Source organism: Mesoplodon densirostris, chromosome 5 (assembly GCF_025265405.1).
Source record: "Mesoplodon densirostris isolate mMesDen1 chromosome 5, mMesDen1 primary haplotype, whole genome shotgun sequence".
NCBI lineage: Eukaryota > Metazoa > Chordata > Mammalia > Artiodactyla > Ziphiidae > Mesoplodon > Mesoplodon densirostris.
This window is the reverse complement of record NC_082665.1, coordinates 62493048-62510679: the sequence shown is the minus strand read 5'-3', so window position 1 is coordinate 62510679 and position 17632 is coordinate 62493048. Positions and strand designations below refer to the sequence as shown.

Sequence of the window (17632 nt, the reverse complement as noted above, 5' to 3'; positions counted from 1 at the left end):
GAATTTCAAGGGGGAATCCATTCCTCCTCAGTTCCACTCCCCAGAAGGAATCATATTTTTGTAAGAGACATATGCTAGATGTTGTTAAGTCAGTGATTACCTGGCCATTTGTTTCTTCATTCCCCTGTAGGAAAATCTTTCCTTTTGTTTATCAGTTTGGGGATAAACAACATCAGACAGGTGGATGCTTCCATAGCACATAGACAGTCACCAGAAAAAACAACAGTTTTTTATCATAGTGCATATTTTTTTCTAATTTGAAATTAAAGAGAGTAAAAGGAGTAAGAGAGTGTGTATATGCAACTACAAGTCATATCATTAACAAAAAGGAAGGGTGTGAAACTTCACCAGGATTCCTCTGGGAGGGGTTTCAGAAGTCACCAGTTTTAGATATTATGAAAAGTTTGAATGTTTAGCACCTAGCTTGGAATACATATTAATGGGTTAAAAATATATAACTTTAAACTGCTATTCATCCTTAGCCCAAATCATAAGAAGTTTATAGTGTCAAGTATGGCTATCTTTCCATGTTGAAGTATCTCTCTACAAAATGGGGACTGTTATTTGCTGAAGCAACCAGCTGGCACCACTTGGGTGAAATCCAAGTCTGTGCAGTCTTAGCTCTGTGTGAGATATCTATCAGGTGCCTAATTATAAAGTGTGCCAGAGTGGGCAGGTTCCATGATTAACTGGTGGGAATTAGGCAATGTTTGCCTTAGACTTAACCAAATTTTGCCATCACATACAACTCATTAGACACTGATATTTGGTCATATGTGTAGGCTTCATTTACTCAACTTCTATTTAATGGGAGCCTATTATGTGCAAAGCATTGAACTAAGACTATATACATAAGACAATAAATGAAACATGATTCCTACACGAAGGGAGATTTTAGAATAGCAAAAGAGACAGACATGTAAATTAATATTTATAATAAAGTCTGTGGAATATTGTAGTATAGGCATGTACTAGACACAATGATGGCACAAAGGAAAGATCAACATATCTGCTTGGAGGATCAGGGAGTCTCCACAAAGAAAAAAACAACTCCAGCCACATTGTGGAAATACATTAGAAAGGTGTTATGTAGAAAAGAAGGGAAAGGAAGGTATTCCAGGCAAAAGGAATAGTGTTTAGAAAGGGGGAAAGGATGAAGTAACATGGGTTGTTCCATGAAATTGTACAATTACAGTGGAGTGTGGGATGTGAAGAGGGGTGGATTTTGAAGTTTGAAGAGATAGGCAGGGATCAGAAAATTAGCAAGTAAATTTTTTAAAAATCAGATTGAGAACAATTCTTAAAGAAAGCAAAAGAAGTGGGGTGATGTATTAGAAAGTAACCTGGACCCCACTCAGAGGGATTTGTAACAGAAGGCCTCTCAAGTAAAGAGTAAGAGAAAGAGCATTCTGGGTAGAGAGAGTAATACACGCAAAGGCTTTGAAGAGGGCATGTGTTTGGTGTGTTTTAAAAACTAAAAGGAGACCAATAGATTTGGGGAGCAAGAAGGGTTTGATTATAAGAAAAATTCAGAGGAGGGGGAGAGTCCTGGAATATGTAGACTTTTATAGGCCTTAGCAGCAATGAGTTTGGTTTTGGTGCTATGTGGAATAGGAAGCTATCAAAGGTTTTTAAATAGTGGAAACACATGATCTGATAGAAACTTTTAAAAACTTTTTTAAAGTTCTTTCTACTGAGGGGAGAATGATTATAAAAGGTTGAGGGTGAAAGACAGGAGATTAAATGGGAAGGCTGTTGTGTCAGTCTCCATGAGAGACAACTGGGTTAGAGATGATAGTGGAGATGAAGAAAAAGGGACAGAGATGATGTATTTTTGAAGTAGAGGGTGATGGCAAAGGAAGAACCAATGGCTATTTTGTTTGTTTTCTACTTATAGAAACTAGAAAAAGTAGTAGAATTTAACAATAAAAGGAAGACTGGGGGAATTAATCAGGGTTCCATTTCCATTTAGATGACTGGATGCGAATGGGGAAGAGATTTGGGAAAAAGAGATGAAGACTTATTTTTAGGTCATGTGGAGATTGGGCTCCTGTGGGTCATCAGGACAAGATTTCTAGTGGACAGTTAGATACAAAGCTCTAGAGCCCAGGAAGTAGACTTGGCTAGAGAGCCTGGAGAATTTGAGACCCATTCGTCATGTAGGAGTTGTGGGCACGGATTAGATTAGTCTTGGAACTTCTGTTGACTAAGAACATGCAAGAATAAGGACAAAAGCCTGCATAACAACAACTTTTCAGGGGCGGAGAGAGAAAAAGGAGCCAAGGGAGAAAAAAAAGAATGTGAAACCAAGGATAGAGAAGAGAAAAAACAGCAGAAATAGGTGTTAACGGAGCCAAGAAAGTAAGGAGAAGGCATGTTTCATGGTTTCAAATATCCCAGAGAGGTCATGCAAGATAGCTCCACTTGTCTTTCTGAGAGTTTACAGATCCATCTATTTGTCCTGTACACTCCCTCAGAGACAATCAAATGTGTTTCTTGAGCCAGGCTCTGAACTCAATACCTTAGCTTCAAAGAGTTTGCAAACTAGTTCAGGAAGATCAGGTACATACAAATACCAATGGATAATCAAGTAGGGCTCTGTTTAGTGAAGGCTGAATAAACAGGACAGGTAGCATGTGATACTGAAGATCTAAGAGGGGAAGAAGTCACTGGCCATCAGGTAAGCCTTCACAAATGAGATAACTCATGATTCAGGCCTCAGAGTGTGGGTGAAATTGAACTCAGCACCAAGGGGACTTTCCAAGTAGTGGAAATGACAATAAACGAAAGTATAGGGACACTAATACTTAAATTCATGCTAAGTGTGGCTAAGACAAAGTGCCACAGTGGAGGAGGAGCTTTGCTATAGAACATGCTATTCTATAAGTTGGAAAGCCTTAGAGACAATTTAGTTCAATACTTTTATTTTATATAGAGGGAAATGATAGCCCAGAGAGATTAAATTTGTTTAAATTCACAAGTCTAGTCAATGGCAGAGCCAGTAGGAGGTAAGGCAAGAATAGGAGATTGGTACCAGATTCTGATAAGCCTTGAAAAACAATTATAAATAAATAAATTAGAATTGATGCCCTAAACAAAGAAAAACCATTGAAATTTTGAGAAAAAGGGGATTGAAAAGTAAGATTAACCAGCAGGCAGTGTGCAAAGATGATGCCAAGAAAGCAGGGAATTTTGGTGACTATCCAGCCTTTCTTACCTGGGGTTTCTCATGTGAACCACAGAACACTTAAAAAGTGATTTGAGGGCTTCCCTGGTGGCACAGTGGCTAAGAATCCGCCTGCCAATGCAGGGGACACGGGTTTGAGCCCTGGTCCAGGAAGATCCCACATGCCACAGAGCACCTAAGCCTGTGTGCCACAACTACCGAGTCTGCACTCTAAAGCCTGTGAGCCACAACTACTGAAGCCCGTGTGCCTAATGCCCATGTTCTGCAACAAGAGAAGACACCGCAGTGAGAAGCCTGTGCACTACAACAAAGAGTAGCCCCTGCTCTCCGCAACTAGAGAAAAGCCCCCGTGCAGCAACAAAGACCCAATGCAGCCAAAAATAAATAAATAAAATAAATTTATTTAAAAAAAAAAAAGTGATTTGAGTGTTTCCTCCATTCTGCAAAGTATGGTGTGTAACTAGTACTGGTCTAGATGTACAGGAAAGAGATTAATTCATTACCTACAATTATGGGCTTTAGGGCCTTAGGGTCTTAGGGCTTGGTTCTATTCTAGAATGCTGGTTAGGAAAGGCTGGCAGAAGAAGGAAAAAGACATAAAAGACATTGCAAATAGAATTTGGTAACCGATAGTATGGTTTTCATGAGGGAAGATAGAGTAATTATTTCCATATTATAAGCTGCATAACTGGGAATGCCTGGTGTCTCCAAAAAGATATTGTCAAGAGTAGGGGAGTCAGAGGTCTACTTTAAGGAGAAGATAATTAGCTTAACATGACACTTTCTGAGGTGGTAACAAAAAAATAAAAGAAAAAATAATAATGTTTTTAATATCTGGAAATCTCGGATTATGGGACAGTTAATTTTTCTATTGGTTTTCCTGGGGTTCTCATAGTTTGGTCCTTTATGGATGGGTTTTTACAATATACCTAAGTTCAGTAAAAATAACAATTTAGATAAGACATACTTAATAAAATAAACTTCAGTTTATACATGAGCCAATCAATTTCCAGTGACACTAGAATGAGAACATAGAATTATAGAGGCTACAGGAAAACCCATAATTACTGAAAGATACATAGTCTTTTTTTTCACCAAGAATCAAGTTTCTTTTCACTTAAGTGAGGATAAAAACTGAATTGGGTCCTAAGTATGCTTAAGTATACTTAAGTAGACTAGTGCCCAAACTTCTTGGATTCTTTCCTAAATACTCTTATTCGTGGGCTTACTGTATCTTCCAGATGATGTTCAGAAGTGAAGTCTGAGCCATCTGTGGCCTTACGTTCCCATGACAGTTTTCACTGGAGAGCAATGGCCCAATTCCAAACGGTAATTCTATTTTATAACTCCTCCTTCCTTTTCAAGAATAGTCCTCTTCATTTCCTCTTCTATACTGGTTTCACTCCAAAGGGGTAAGGTATGAAGTTCAAGATGAAAGAAAGTATGCAAGAAACTAGATCTTGTTGATGTTTTCTATACAACTCTCCAGTTAACTGTCCGTCAGTATGGAACACAAATCTGCTGAGTTATCTAAAGCTATCACTCCATATTCTCAGTCAAAGGCAATCAAAGACATGAAGAGCACTGAATTTAGATTAGCATGAAAGATTTATTCAAATGAATACTAAATACCAACCTGATTTCTCCAGAGTAGCTTTCCAAGGCAATAAAGAAAACAGAATCGCCTTCTTTTTCATTGGAGTAAATAAGTCCTTGAAATGCAATGGTTAAGGGAAGATTACAAATGGTGCTTACTCTTCAGAAAAAACTAAGTAAATTACCAAAACTGAATAAATCAAACCCCCAGATCAGATCCACCTAAAGACAGAGCCAATATTTTTTAAGTGAGATAATATTCTCTCTTTCCTTTTGAAAATCTCAGAAATTTTTAGAAATATTAATCCAGTAAAACTTTGGAAGAAAAATTCTCCAAATGTCTAGCTGAAGATGAAATGGGGGATGTTTAAGGTGCATAACTTTTAAAGTCTCATTATTCCTTTACATCTCTCAAATAAAGATTTAAAGAAAAGGACTTTGGTGGGAGGGTGACGCAAAAGGGAGGGGATATGGAAACATATGTATATGTATAACTGATTAAATTTGAAAAAAAAATAAAATAAAATTTTAAAAAAAATTAAAAAAAATTAAAAAATAAAAATAAAGAAAAGGACTTTGAAAGGCAATGTCCACCCTAAATATACTCAATGCTTATTTCCCTTCCCCCGTTAGAACCCCACAAACAGTCTGGATAGCCAGAGTGGGGCTGCCCTCAATACAATATGGATCTAGAAATCTAATTGCAAGTTAGGTATTTAGAAACCAATAATTTCTCGTTAAAGAAATCCTGCCTTGATTTGTGTGTGTGTTGTGTGTAAATATCAGAGACAATTGCCTCTACTGGGGTTTGAGTAGAACTGTGCAATGCATCTTTTAGACTAGCTGTTGAGGATCTAATTTGGCTGTTAAGAAGAGCTTTTACTTCTCCGTTTATACTCCAAACTGGTAAAGTGGTTTCTGAACCAAAAAGCAAGTAGGAGTGGGAAGAGGATTTGCATTTTAACAGCCCCTAGTCTAGGCTAGTTCCTAGGCTGGTTGTGCTGACTAAGAGGTTCTGAAGCCACTTAGAAAAGCAACCAATTCCTGAGTTTGCTTAACCTTTGGAGATTATTTCATTTATTTTTTCTTTACTTCATCTAGCTCTTTTATATAGTCATTAATGGGAAGACATTAGGGTCTTTCAAATTTTCATTTAAAAATAACATTTTGAATAGTTACTGGAACTGGGATTACAAATAATGGATGTAAAGCTAATTACCAAAATTCTACATTTAGAGCAAACTGGTGCATATGGAGACAACAGCTCAATGTTTTAGAAAGTGCCAATTTGCTAAAAATAGATAAATATGATTACTGCTGGAATTAATTTAAGGGCATTCAACATGAGATGACTAATATCAAGGAGTAGCATTTCTCTGATATAAATTCTAGGGAGATGTTTTACACCCATTATTGCCCAATCCTTTTGCAGAAATGAATCCCACAAACCAAAAAGGTGAAGTTGGATCAAAGTTATACCATGCCAAATTAGCAAGAGCATATGGTAGCTGATATTCCTCTTAGTCAGGTGGAAACTGCCAGAGTTCAGCTTCTGGAAAAAAGTGAAAACAATGCTTGTCAACTCTAGCTGTGGAGTTTGCCCTAACTTTTCTATTTTAGGTATAAAAGCTCATGAGATCAGTTATCTGTGTGGTTACTGCTTCCTTTCAGAGTCATCAGTGGTGATAACCCTACCAACAATAAGAATATATAATACAGGCTAAATGAAAACAACCAAAGGGAAAATAGTGATCTACTACATTTGAGGTAAATCTCTCCTAATCCGGTAAGCTTCCTTATTATGGACATACAGGAGACTCTTTCTCAGCCAGTTTACTCTCTCCCTAGATTCACAGGTGTGAGTTTCCAGAAATTATCTAAATCACGTGATCTGGCCCTTCATCCAGTTAGAGATGATTGTTCTATTGGTAACTAGCTGAACTGAGGAGGACCAGTCAGATTCATTCAGTCTCATTCTTTCTCTCATATTCCCTCTCTCTTTTTCTCTCTCTCTGTATATGTGTATGTACATAGATACATTTCTCTTTCTTAGCTAGAATTCCTAACTGAGAGCCAGAGAAGCTGGGGTTATTAGTAACTGAGTCTTTGAAATGCAGGGCTCCAGAAAGAAAGTCTATGAATTCCTTATGTTGAGGTTCCCAGATCTACTCTGGTTCCCGTAAGCTTGGCTGTTCAACTTCTTAATTTCATGTGATATCTAGTTTCCTTTCAATAGATCTCTTTTCTAGACCATTAAAAGTGGTGTCTGTTACTTGTACCCAACAAAAGGAGACATAAATAAGACAAGTACATGTGTGTGTGTGTGTGTGTGTGTGTGTGTGTGTGTGTGTGTGGAGAGAGACAGAGAGAGACAGACAGACAGACACACACACAGAGACAGAGACAGAGCGAGACAGAGAGAGGTGGCTAGAGTGAAAGATTAAAGGTGATCATTAACCAACTGTAAATATAATCCAAAAAATAATTGCTTGTCTCTGGACACCTGCATATTTGCAAATTTCTAGTTAATGTATCTTTCTATCAAACTCTATATAAGCCCCCTTTATAAAAGTATTTTTCAAAATATCCATGATATTAATTTTTCTATGTTAAACTTCTGGCTTCTAGGAAAAGCAAATCTCTTAGACAAACTTGATCCCATTGTTATGCTTAAAAATGTTTTCAAATATTATCCATACATTAAGAAATCAGATCTTTTGGGTTGTAAGAATTTATTGCTTGTATGAGAATTGGATAAATTTTGTATTATTAAATAGATAACATCCCAATTAACCAGGGATGCAGGAGAACTGAAATGTCCTTTGTAGAGATCCTGAAAGTTTAGATTATTTCTGGTATTAGAGTTGAGTTGGAAAAGGCTCAGGACTGTATACCACTTCTGATCAAGGTTAATTCCTGATGCAATGAGAAACCCTGAGGTTGTATGAAAATTGTGCTCAGGTGATCATCTTTGAACAGTGCTTTCCCCAACCAGGCTCCATCCCCATTTTCAATCTCCCAATCAGCCCCACATTCCCCCTCTACTATTCTGCCTGACTGGGTTCTCATGTGATTGATGTGAGCACAGCATGCCTGGTAATCTTAGTGCTGAGAACCCAGTTTGGAAGTGAGGTGGTTGGGGGGAGGATGGGGATAGGGGAGAAGCAGCCAATTTAGCAAGTGGAAAGAGAAATCTAAATGTGCAAAACAGACTAAAACAGAAAAATATAAAAAGAAAAATAGTGCATATTTCTAATGCCTTTGAACTGATCATTGGGGTCGCATGACAATTTGAATATTTGCTTATTTAAGTTCTGTCACTGAAGTTTTCGAAGGAAATGATAAACATATGCTATGCTCCCAACCATTAGCATGGTTAATATTTACTCTGTAGAGAATAGGAGAGGAGGGGTAGGAATGGGAAATGTATGTATATTCTATACAGAGAGCAAGGGTACTTTTTGGCATAGAACTGTGAGTACTTTAGGTTTTAATATGTGGAATTCCTCAGCTAATAATACTTTACACTTGAAAAACACATCATTTGCAAAACACTTTTATTTTTACCACTTTATGTGAGCCTCACACCAGCCTAGTAGAAAAGGCAAGTCTGGATCTGGAGTATATTCTTTTTATGTGCCCACTTATATAGATGAATAAACTGAGGCTCAGAAAGATGATGTTACTTACCCAAGGTCACACGACAAACAATTGGCAGAGCCGGGTCTAGAACCCAGAGTAGGGTTTATTCCACTACAAAGACATGAAACAGGACATTAAACAAACAACATCTAAGAAAATAAGATCTGTAAATAATTAAGGATAGGGAATCTGGAGGGTCACACTCCCTTTCTACAACCTGAACTCACTGCAAGGGTATCACTCTGTTCTAAGCAGACAGGAGCTGGAATTGTAACTTTGACCACCACTACCTTGAGAGGAGGACCAACAGAGCTGAGTGTGCATTTACAGAGAGCCACCTCTCAACAGGTACATAGCTATGATCTTCTGTACCAAAACATATCCCCTAATGGCCCATCATGATGATCCCTCCCTTCCTACATTTATTCCCTCAATAAATATTTTTTGTTGAGAGGACACTATGTGTCAGACATACCTTAATGTACCTGTTTTGTCTAAGATACCTATTTGGAAAGTTGGAAGGGACACACTTTTTCTTAAAAGTCTCCTGTTATGGTCTTGCCCACTAAACACTAGAATGAGCTGGCATTACTTAATTAGACAAACTCTACTTGGACCTGAGGGGAGGAGAAAAAAAATAGGACAACTCAAAGAAAGAGATTGAAAGAGATTGAGAGCCATGAACAAGATATAAAATAAGGGTGTGGAGACTGCGAAACACTATTCAACTTCACCAATAGATCATTTTGTCTTACTGTTCTCAAGGCCATGCCAATTTAGTCAGAGAAAATCCACCACTTAGGGTCTGGCAACGAGTATTTTCAGGTAAAGCTGTAGCCACAGTGTGCCCCATATTGGCCACAAGAGGCCTACCTCAGAATCCAAATTCCTTCAGCCAATTCAAACCTAAGAAAGATAAACTTGACCTGATTCTCATTCATTTAACAGACATTTAAGGGACTACTTACCATTCAACCTCCCTTTACCTTCATGCAAGATTTCTCTTTGTGGAATATTATTATGTGGCTAGTTCAGTGGGCAGAAAAGATACCCAAATGAAACTGAAATTAATCCTTGGACGTGGGCCCCTGAGCACAGGCCAACACTACAAACATTTTTTAAAGTTTGTGTGATCAATGAAATAACTAAGAGTAGTGAGGGATTAAGTCAGGGAATATTTGGAATAGCTGTGCAACAAAGCAATAGGTGTAAGTACTTGGGGCCTGAAAGGAAGGGCACGAGAAGATCCAAGACGATGATAACTGTGTGTCTAACCTGGGACTCTCCTACCCTCAGAGCGTGGGGCTGGTATACTGGTTGGTGGACATCAAAGGGAGGTTTTCATATAGTATCAGTTATACTAGTTTGGAGCAACACAGTATACTTGGGCTCATTTTGCATTTTCTGTCTGCTTTCATTAAAAACTGATGGTTTTCCTGCTGTATAGCACAGGGAACTCCACTTCGCTGTACAGTAGAAACTAACACAACATTGTGAAACAACTATACCCCAATTAAAAACAAAACTGATGGTTTTCATGTCTATAGGTCAATAACAAGAATCAATGATGATTAGCTCCACTTCAAAATTTGATCCCAATAGATTAAAAAAATATCTAGTAGTGCTCCATCCATTTAGACATGCCACAACTTATGGAAAGACTGTAAACCTAGTTCTGTATTCATTTAGCAAACAGAATATCCACAGTTAAAATCTGTTACTTTATGTGCCAAGCATTGTGGTAGGCACTGGCGATAGAAAAATAATCAAGATTTCACCCTTTCCCTTAAGCAGCTCACAGTATGGACACCAGTATGTGAAAAAAACAAATGTTGTATAGTGTAACAAGTGATATAATAGTGATTGTACAAACTACAGTGTGGTCACAAAGAAGGCAGAAGAAAACGTAACATCAGGGAGGACAAGAATGGCTTAAAAGAGCTAACTCTTACTAGGGGAGTGGCAATTTTCTATTCTGAGAGGGAAATGATATTTTCTAGGCATAGAGCAAAGACATCAAGGCAGGCCTGAAATACTGATGTAGTGTCATTGAGAGAAGAGGTGCTGGAAAGATAGTCAAGACTAGATCATGCCAGAAATCCCTGGCCGTCCAGTTGTTAGGACTCCATGCTTCCACTGCAGGGGGCACGGGTTCAATCCCTGGTCAGGGAACTAAGATCCCTCATGCCTCGCAGCACGGCCAAATTAAAGAAAAAAAAAAAAAAAGGAAGACTAGATCATGCAATCCATGCTGAGGAGTTTGTATTTAGCTTACTGTTAACAGGGAATCGTTAGAAGATTGTCAGGAGGGAAATAATCTGATCAGACTTGTGTTAGGTAAAGATAAGAGCAATGCTATTTGCAAGAACGGAAGGAGAGCAAGATGGAGGTAGGGAGTCCATGTAAGAAGCTATTGTCTTTGTCCAGATGGGAGGTAATGAAAGTCAGAATCAGCTTATTTGTGGTGGAGATGAAAAAGCAGAGGATGAATTCAAAATCTTTTAAACTAGAATCAAAGGATTTCATAACTAGATTTGGAGACTGAAAGAAAAGAATACTTTTAGGATCACTCCCATTTTCCTAGAGTTTGGAAGCTGGATAGGTGCTGTTACAGCAATAAGGGTGGGAATTTGGAGGAAGACTAAGTGGTACAAAATGGGAGACACTGAGTTTGACTTTGTTTATAAGGAGCATAGGTGTCTCTGAAATATCTAGACAGAGATATCTATGGATCAGAACTCAGGGGAGAGATCCAGTCTACAGATTTGGAAATCACACAGGTGGTTACAAACTCTGGAGGTGGATGAGATCACCTAGAATTAGAGCATTGAATAAGAAGAGAAAGGCGTCAAGATAAATAACCAGGAGATAATTGATATTTGGGGAGGGAGAGATTGAAAGAAGCCAGCAAAGAAGAATGGAGAAGGACTTATCTGAGAGGGAGGAGAAAGAGAGAACTATGATGGGGCCAAAGGAGGAGACAGTTTCAGGAAGAGGAATGGGCAACAATACAAAATACTAAAGACATAACAAATGAGATGTGAACTAGAGAGTCACTGGATATGGTGTCTTTTCCAGAATATGTTTCAACAGAATTATGGGAACAGAAGCCTTATTAAAGTAAATGGTATAGTGAATGGGGAGTGATGAAGAGGAGGAATCAATGACGAGCAGAAGGAATTACTCTCTAACAGGAAAAGGAAGTGTAGTAGGCACTTGACAATCCTGAAAGACTGGCAATTTCTAAGCCAAGACTCATGCTGCAAACCTCAGAGAGAAAATTTTCTTACATTTGTACTGACCTTTGTTTTCATATCAATTTTGTTTGCTCCCTACCAAAACCTTTAAGGTAAGCATGGTGGGTTTTTTGTTTGTTCGTTTTCTTTTTTTTTTTTTTTTTTAGTCTCCATACTATAGGGAAATTGAAGCCCTAGATTATGTGATTCAGTCAAGGATCACAGAATCAGTAAGTGGTATAAACTAAGGACTCTCAGCACAGTGCTCTTCCCAATACCACAGAGAATGTTCTGAAGATCAACACAATGGTGCACGGGCAACCAGACCACACTTCAGAAATTCAGAAGAGAGAATTCCTGCCCACAATCACTTCTTTGATTGACAACAGACATGACTGGTTGCCTAAATGCCTCTACGACCGCTAATAGGGAAATGATTAGGTAAATGCTGTATCTTCTCTTTTGATGACCTGAGTATGTGCATCCTTTGAAATGTCCCTTTAATATTAGAGGAAGATTTCAGACTTGTCTTACTTTATCAATATGAGCAAGGGAAACATTTGGTTAATATATACACCTACCATTGCCTCAAAGACACCCCCCCTTTTCCTTATGGAGGCAGGTAAAACTGAAGTATGTAGATTCATCAGCCCCAGTTTCACTATGATGGAGGCGAAGGAGACCCTAAGCTACTCTCCCTCTCAGTGAGCAGGAGTGCTCCCTTTAGCATAAAGCATGAATGGTTTTCTGTAGTTTTGCCAGCTCAGCAAGAGAGAAAGTTAACCCTATATTTTCTTATCCCAATTGCCTCAGCATAGGTGGGGAGCAGAGTGACAGACTGTCAGCATGAGAGAGAAGGGATCATCGTGTATGCACCTTGGCATGGGTTAGAAGGCATTATAGAGTCACCAGATATTAATGCATTTCTAGATTCACCATTACTTCTCTAAGATCCTCTGCGAGTCTAGATAATTTGGCAGGAAAAAATGCCCTTTAAATGATTCCTCCTTCTGTTTAAATTTGGAAATGTGTGGTAGAAATCACCACTTAAAAAAGAAAAAAAAGAGAACAGTTTCAATTATATTAAGTACGATGCTTCCATTTAATTAATTCACTTAGTCCCTGGGTGACACTGGGTGTGGCTCGGTGAGATTTAGGAGGAATCCAATTTATCACTAGGAGGAATCCGCACCAAGCAGCAAGCCAGCATCCTTCCACACCTTTCCAGCACTGCAAGGGAAAAGCGCAGCCAGGTTGGAATTCTGAACCACAGATCCCGCTAAGATGAGAATCGTTTGTTGTATGTGGAAAAATGCAGATGTTGATGGGGGTTGAAGGCATGAGGGCTAGAAGGGCTTCTTGCTTGCGCTGGTGTTTTTTACTTCGATTACAAATTAAAGTCTTTATTTTTAAACAAAAGAAACACCTCAGTTTTCTTGCTTTGTGGACACAGATCTTTCAAGTTTTTCATCATCTGTAAAATGCATGGTAGTTAAGCTATTTAAAGTTAGCCCCAAGACACTTGAAAAATCAGAAGCCAATTAAATGTCAGGGATTCTTTTATCTTATTCCTCCTTTGACCACTCCTTTACCATCTTCTCCTCTCCACCCCACTCCCATTCTCTTCTTTCTGCTATAATAATCTATAGTGGTAATTAATGGCTAATAAAGATCATTTATGCTTTCTTCTCAGCCATTAGCAATGTATTACAACTTGGAAATCCAGGATGGCTTCTTTATGCAGCTCAAGTGGAAGAGGAAGGAAGTGCAATCCCTCCAGCCCCCTCCCACGTTTCTGCTGGATTTCATGGGTGTGGCAGAGTTTAGACCTTTGCAGGTTTTTGCCCTGGTTTTATTCCCTATTAAGGGCTAGGGTGATGAATAGATGGCAGAAAAAAGATAAACGCAATCGGATTCTGCCATGAATGATATAGGATCATTTCACCCACAAGCACAAAACCTGTGTGAGACCTAAGTACTCAGGCTATAGAAATGCCAGTCAGTGTAGTGTGAGCCCACGCCCTGAATACACCATTTCCTTTAGTCTGACTTAATGGCATCCTAGATACTGACTTATGTGAATGATACACAGCAGTGGTCAGTAGGGGACATGACCATTTCACACAGAAGTACACATGTATAAAATTTATGGCAAAATCGGATTATTTCTATACCTTTCAATTTTCTGTCTTGAATATGAATTATGCAGAAACACATGCCGGCATATGGAAACCACACAGAGTACACACATGACTGTTGTACGTAAAGTATGTGGATACTGTACACATTTACATGTGAAATTCTCCAACTCCCTAAACACACAATTTCGGCTTCATCACTTTGCACATATCCTAGTGAATATTTGGGGCTGTCAGTAAGAGGACCCAAGTGAAGGCAGCTGTCCCCTTTTGGGGAAGGGAATTTCTTTAGCCTCAATTCCCTTTCGAAAAATCATGCTTGGTTTCCTTTGTCAGAGGGGGCATGTGTATACATGTATATGTATACATAGGGTGGCAAAAAGTTGTAAACCAACATTTTTTTTCTTCCCCCAAATTAAAGCTTTTTTAATGAATAGCATTGTCTTCCTTAGGGCTCCACCTTCCTAAATTTTATTTCTGCAGCTCACCAGGTGGGCAACCTCAGAACATTTCCTTGACAGTGTGCTTAACCCAGCCACCTGTATCTACTGCATTTATGCATTAGAATGAAGGAAAGCAAGGAGAGGAAATGTCCTGGTTTGAAAAATGAGCCAGTGGAAGCATCAATCTCCGGAATCATATAGCAGTTTAGGGAAGTGCCACATGTAAGACTCTCAGGCTCTTCCCCAAACACCCTTACACAAACCACTCACAAAACCCCAGGTGCCTGATACTTTATCTATCTATCATCTATCTATCTATCTATCTATCTCCCTATTTATCCATCATCTATCTGTCTATTTATTTTTGCCCTGCCTCTCCACCCTCTCCACTCACTGCTCTGAGATTCTGCTTCTGTCTCCCTTCCCCTTCCTCTTCCTTCTTCATCCCCACTACCCCGCCCCCTGCCCTCCACCCCCAGCCCCCCTTCCAGGGCGCTGGCTAAATGTGCAAAGCTGGCAGCCTGTTTCTTCTCCACTTCTCCCTCCACCCCCTTCGAATTCAGCGAGTGTATTACAAATTTCCCCCTATGCAATACCTGCACAGGAATAATGCCCAAATCCTATCTCTTGCACCCCACCCCGAAGGCAATCAACGTGCAAAGGTCTTTTTTGACCAAGAGCGCCTCGCCTCGCAGGGAGATGCACACACACGTACAAGCACACACTCGCCCAAATCTCACACCCATTTTTCTCCTTAACCTTCGCCAATATCACTCAAACGCGTTCCGGTCAATGTTTGAAAGCCCCCTTTGCAGAATGCTGCGGCACTGTCGGTTGCTGCAAAATACCTTACTGGTCGTTCTTCCCCACCCTCACCCCAATCAAGTTTCTAAAACGTCTTTCAAGAAATAAGTGAGCAATTTGAAATGGAAGAAAAACCTGAGCAGTGGGGGAGAGAGGGAGGGGACTCTGATTCTTGCTTATCTTGTTTGTGTCCTTCTTCCTGAAGAAAATGAGTCACCATGCTTATTATCCGGAATGTTAGTCCGTCTTTGGTCACTACAATTCCAGGAAGGATGCAAAGGAAGGGCCGAAGAGACCTGATTTCCAACAGGTAATACGCGGCTCGTCTTTCCCATCCCATCAGAGCTCGAATCTCCTAGGGGCGTGGTCCACCCTCTCCTCGGACCAGCTGGTGCACAATCGGCTGCTGGTCTTGGGAAGGGGGTTTTCCCCTTCTACTCGGCCAGTTTCTCCCCCCAGCCCCAGTTGTCTCTAGATTCTCTTAAAAAAAAAAAAGAAAAATCTCCCAAATTACAGTTTCATTCATTCGTTGAAAAATAAATTAATTAATTAAACCTTCACATGTGTTTCCATTAATACCTGCACCCATGTGAAGCTCATGCATGTAGGAAATAAGGCTTCTTCCGCAGCACATGTGAAAAAAAATTGTACGATAGAACAAGCAATACTCATAGCTGAATATTCTTTCAACCCTGCTTTTTGCAAATAATATAAAGGATTGCCTCCCCATCTTGTAGGTAGAGCCCACGTCTTCTCCTCCACACCCATTTCCACATCCACATCCGCAAAACCAGAAACCTAAAACGCTGAACATTTACTAATAGCCAAAAAAATCTTTTTTTTTCTAGCCAAACAGGCGTATTTTTTCTAACCTCATCCTAATTAGTAGCAGCATTCCAAAAGCAGACTGTGAAAGAATAGAATAAAAGCTGGGATGCAAGCATCAGTTACCATATGCTAAGGAAACGCAAGCACCATGGCCAGAGCAGAAGCGGTTCAAATATTTTTTCTACCTTTCCAGGGAAATATTGCACTCTGGTAATTTCACAACAGCAAGAAGTAAAAATCTTTAGGTCTACCTGTTTGGTTCTTCTCATACAGCACAGCATGGTCGTATCGTCCCTTGCCTTCTTCCTGCCTTCTCTCCTTTCCTCCTCTCTTTCTTATTCCCCCCCTCTCCACCTCTTTTCTGCTCGCTTGCTCACTCGCTCTCTCGCGCTAGCGCACTCTCTCTCCCTCCCTCTCCCTCCCTCTCTCTCTCTCTCTCTCTCTCTCTCTCTCTCTCTCTCTCTCCCTCACACACACCAGGGCAGTTAGCAGCAACTGTAAGGTCCACAGCTATTGCTCACCGCACATGCTCTCTCTCTCTCTCTCCTCTTCCCTCTCTTCCTCTTTTCTCTCTCTCCACCCACTCACTGCCTATCCCTCTTTTTCGTCCCTGTCTCTCGATCTCTTTCTCAGAATTGTTCACTAGCTTTCAATGACTAATCACTTCCCCCGGCCCCACCCCCATTCTAGACAGTCACCCCCTTCCAGTCCCCTGCCAGCCTCATGAATATTTAAACATCTCCAATCTGGACCCAATTACCCACCGACTTTCCCACTGCATTGAGAGGGCTTTGGGGTAGCTGCAGAGAAGGATATTCCAGACCGTTCAGGAGAGTATATGGAATATGTTTTAGAGAAGAGGGGCTTGAGGAATGCTTCTATTTCTTTACTAACTCTTTTCTCTTCCCAATATCATAAAAGCAAAGGACAGCTATTCTGAATGAGTAGTCAGACCTATACAATATGTTATATCTGCTATTTAGATTTTATGCACAGTTAATAATTGTGAAGGTTAAGTTCTCTCAAAAAATGAAAGATCATGTGAATATCATATCCTGTATGTACTCAGTACTCATATAACTTAAAATAAATACATATGTATAAGACTTAGATATGCACAAACATGTCTCATATATGCTCCAAAATACTTGAAAAATCCACACGAATATACTGCATTTTAAACATTCTAAGCACTTGGGTGCAGAAATAATAACTAATGTTTAGGAATTAGCATCCATATCTAAAATCACATGGTAGTTGTTTTCTTAATGCACATACACCTGTTTGAAAATTGGAGTTTCTTCTAATTTTACTGAAAAAGCTGAGCATATTTGAACAATAAGTCTGTGTAATATAAATTGTTGGTGCCAGTTGACTGAAATAAAAACGTACAGTGTGAGAGCTCTGAGTTTCAGTTTTACTTGGGGACTTACTGGGGACTATAGCCTGGAGACATCCTCCCAGATAGCTCCGAGGAACTGCTCCAAAGAGGTAAGGGGGGAGGTCTGCACATATGTGATTTTGGAGAAGGGGGTGAGTGCAACCAGCACTTACGCCCTTGGTAGAAGATTACTGCTAGTGACAAGGAGCAAATATCTTGGTTAATGGTTTTAGTGCTTTTCTAGGTATGGGAAGATGCAAGAATCCAAGTTCTTTAAAAATTTCTCCTGAAAATATCTATCTGAAGGCCTGTCCTGCCAGTTTTCCCAGAGCACAGAGTGCCTCATTCCTGTTTTCCACCCTGAACTCCTTTCAGGG

At 39.6% G+C, this 17632-nt stretch overlaps 1 protein-coding gene across 1 annotated transcript in view; it reads right to left on the bottom strand.

Annotated features, from left to right (window-relative positions):
- The window catches only part of GAP43 (growth associated protein 43), a 94263-nt gene extending 78002 nt beyond the window's left edge, over positions 1-16261 (bottom strand). The window contains exon 1 of the mRNA XM_060099882.1: positions 16126-16261. Within this exon, the coding sequence (XP_059955865.1) occupies positions 16126-16155 (30 nt within the window). The 5' untranslated portion in view covers positions 16156-16261. The remainder of the gene's footprint in view (positions 1-16125) is intronic.
- Positions 16262-17632: the final 1371 nt, after the last annotated feature.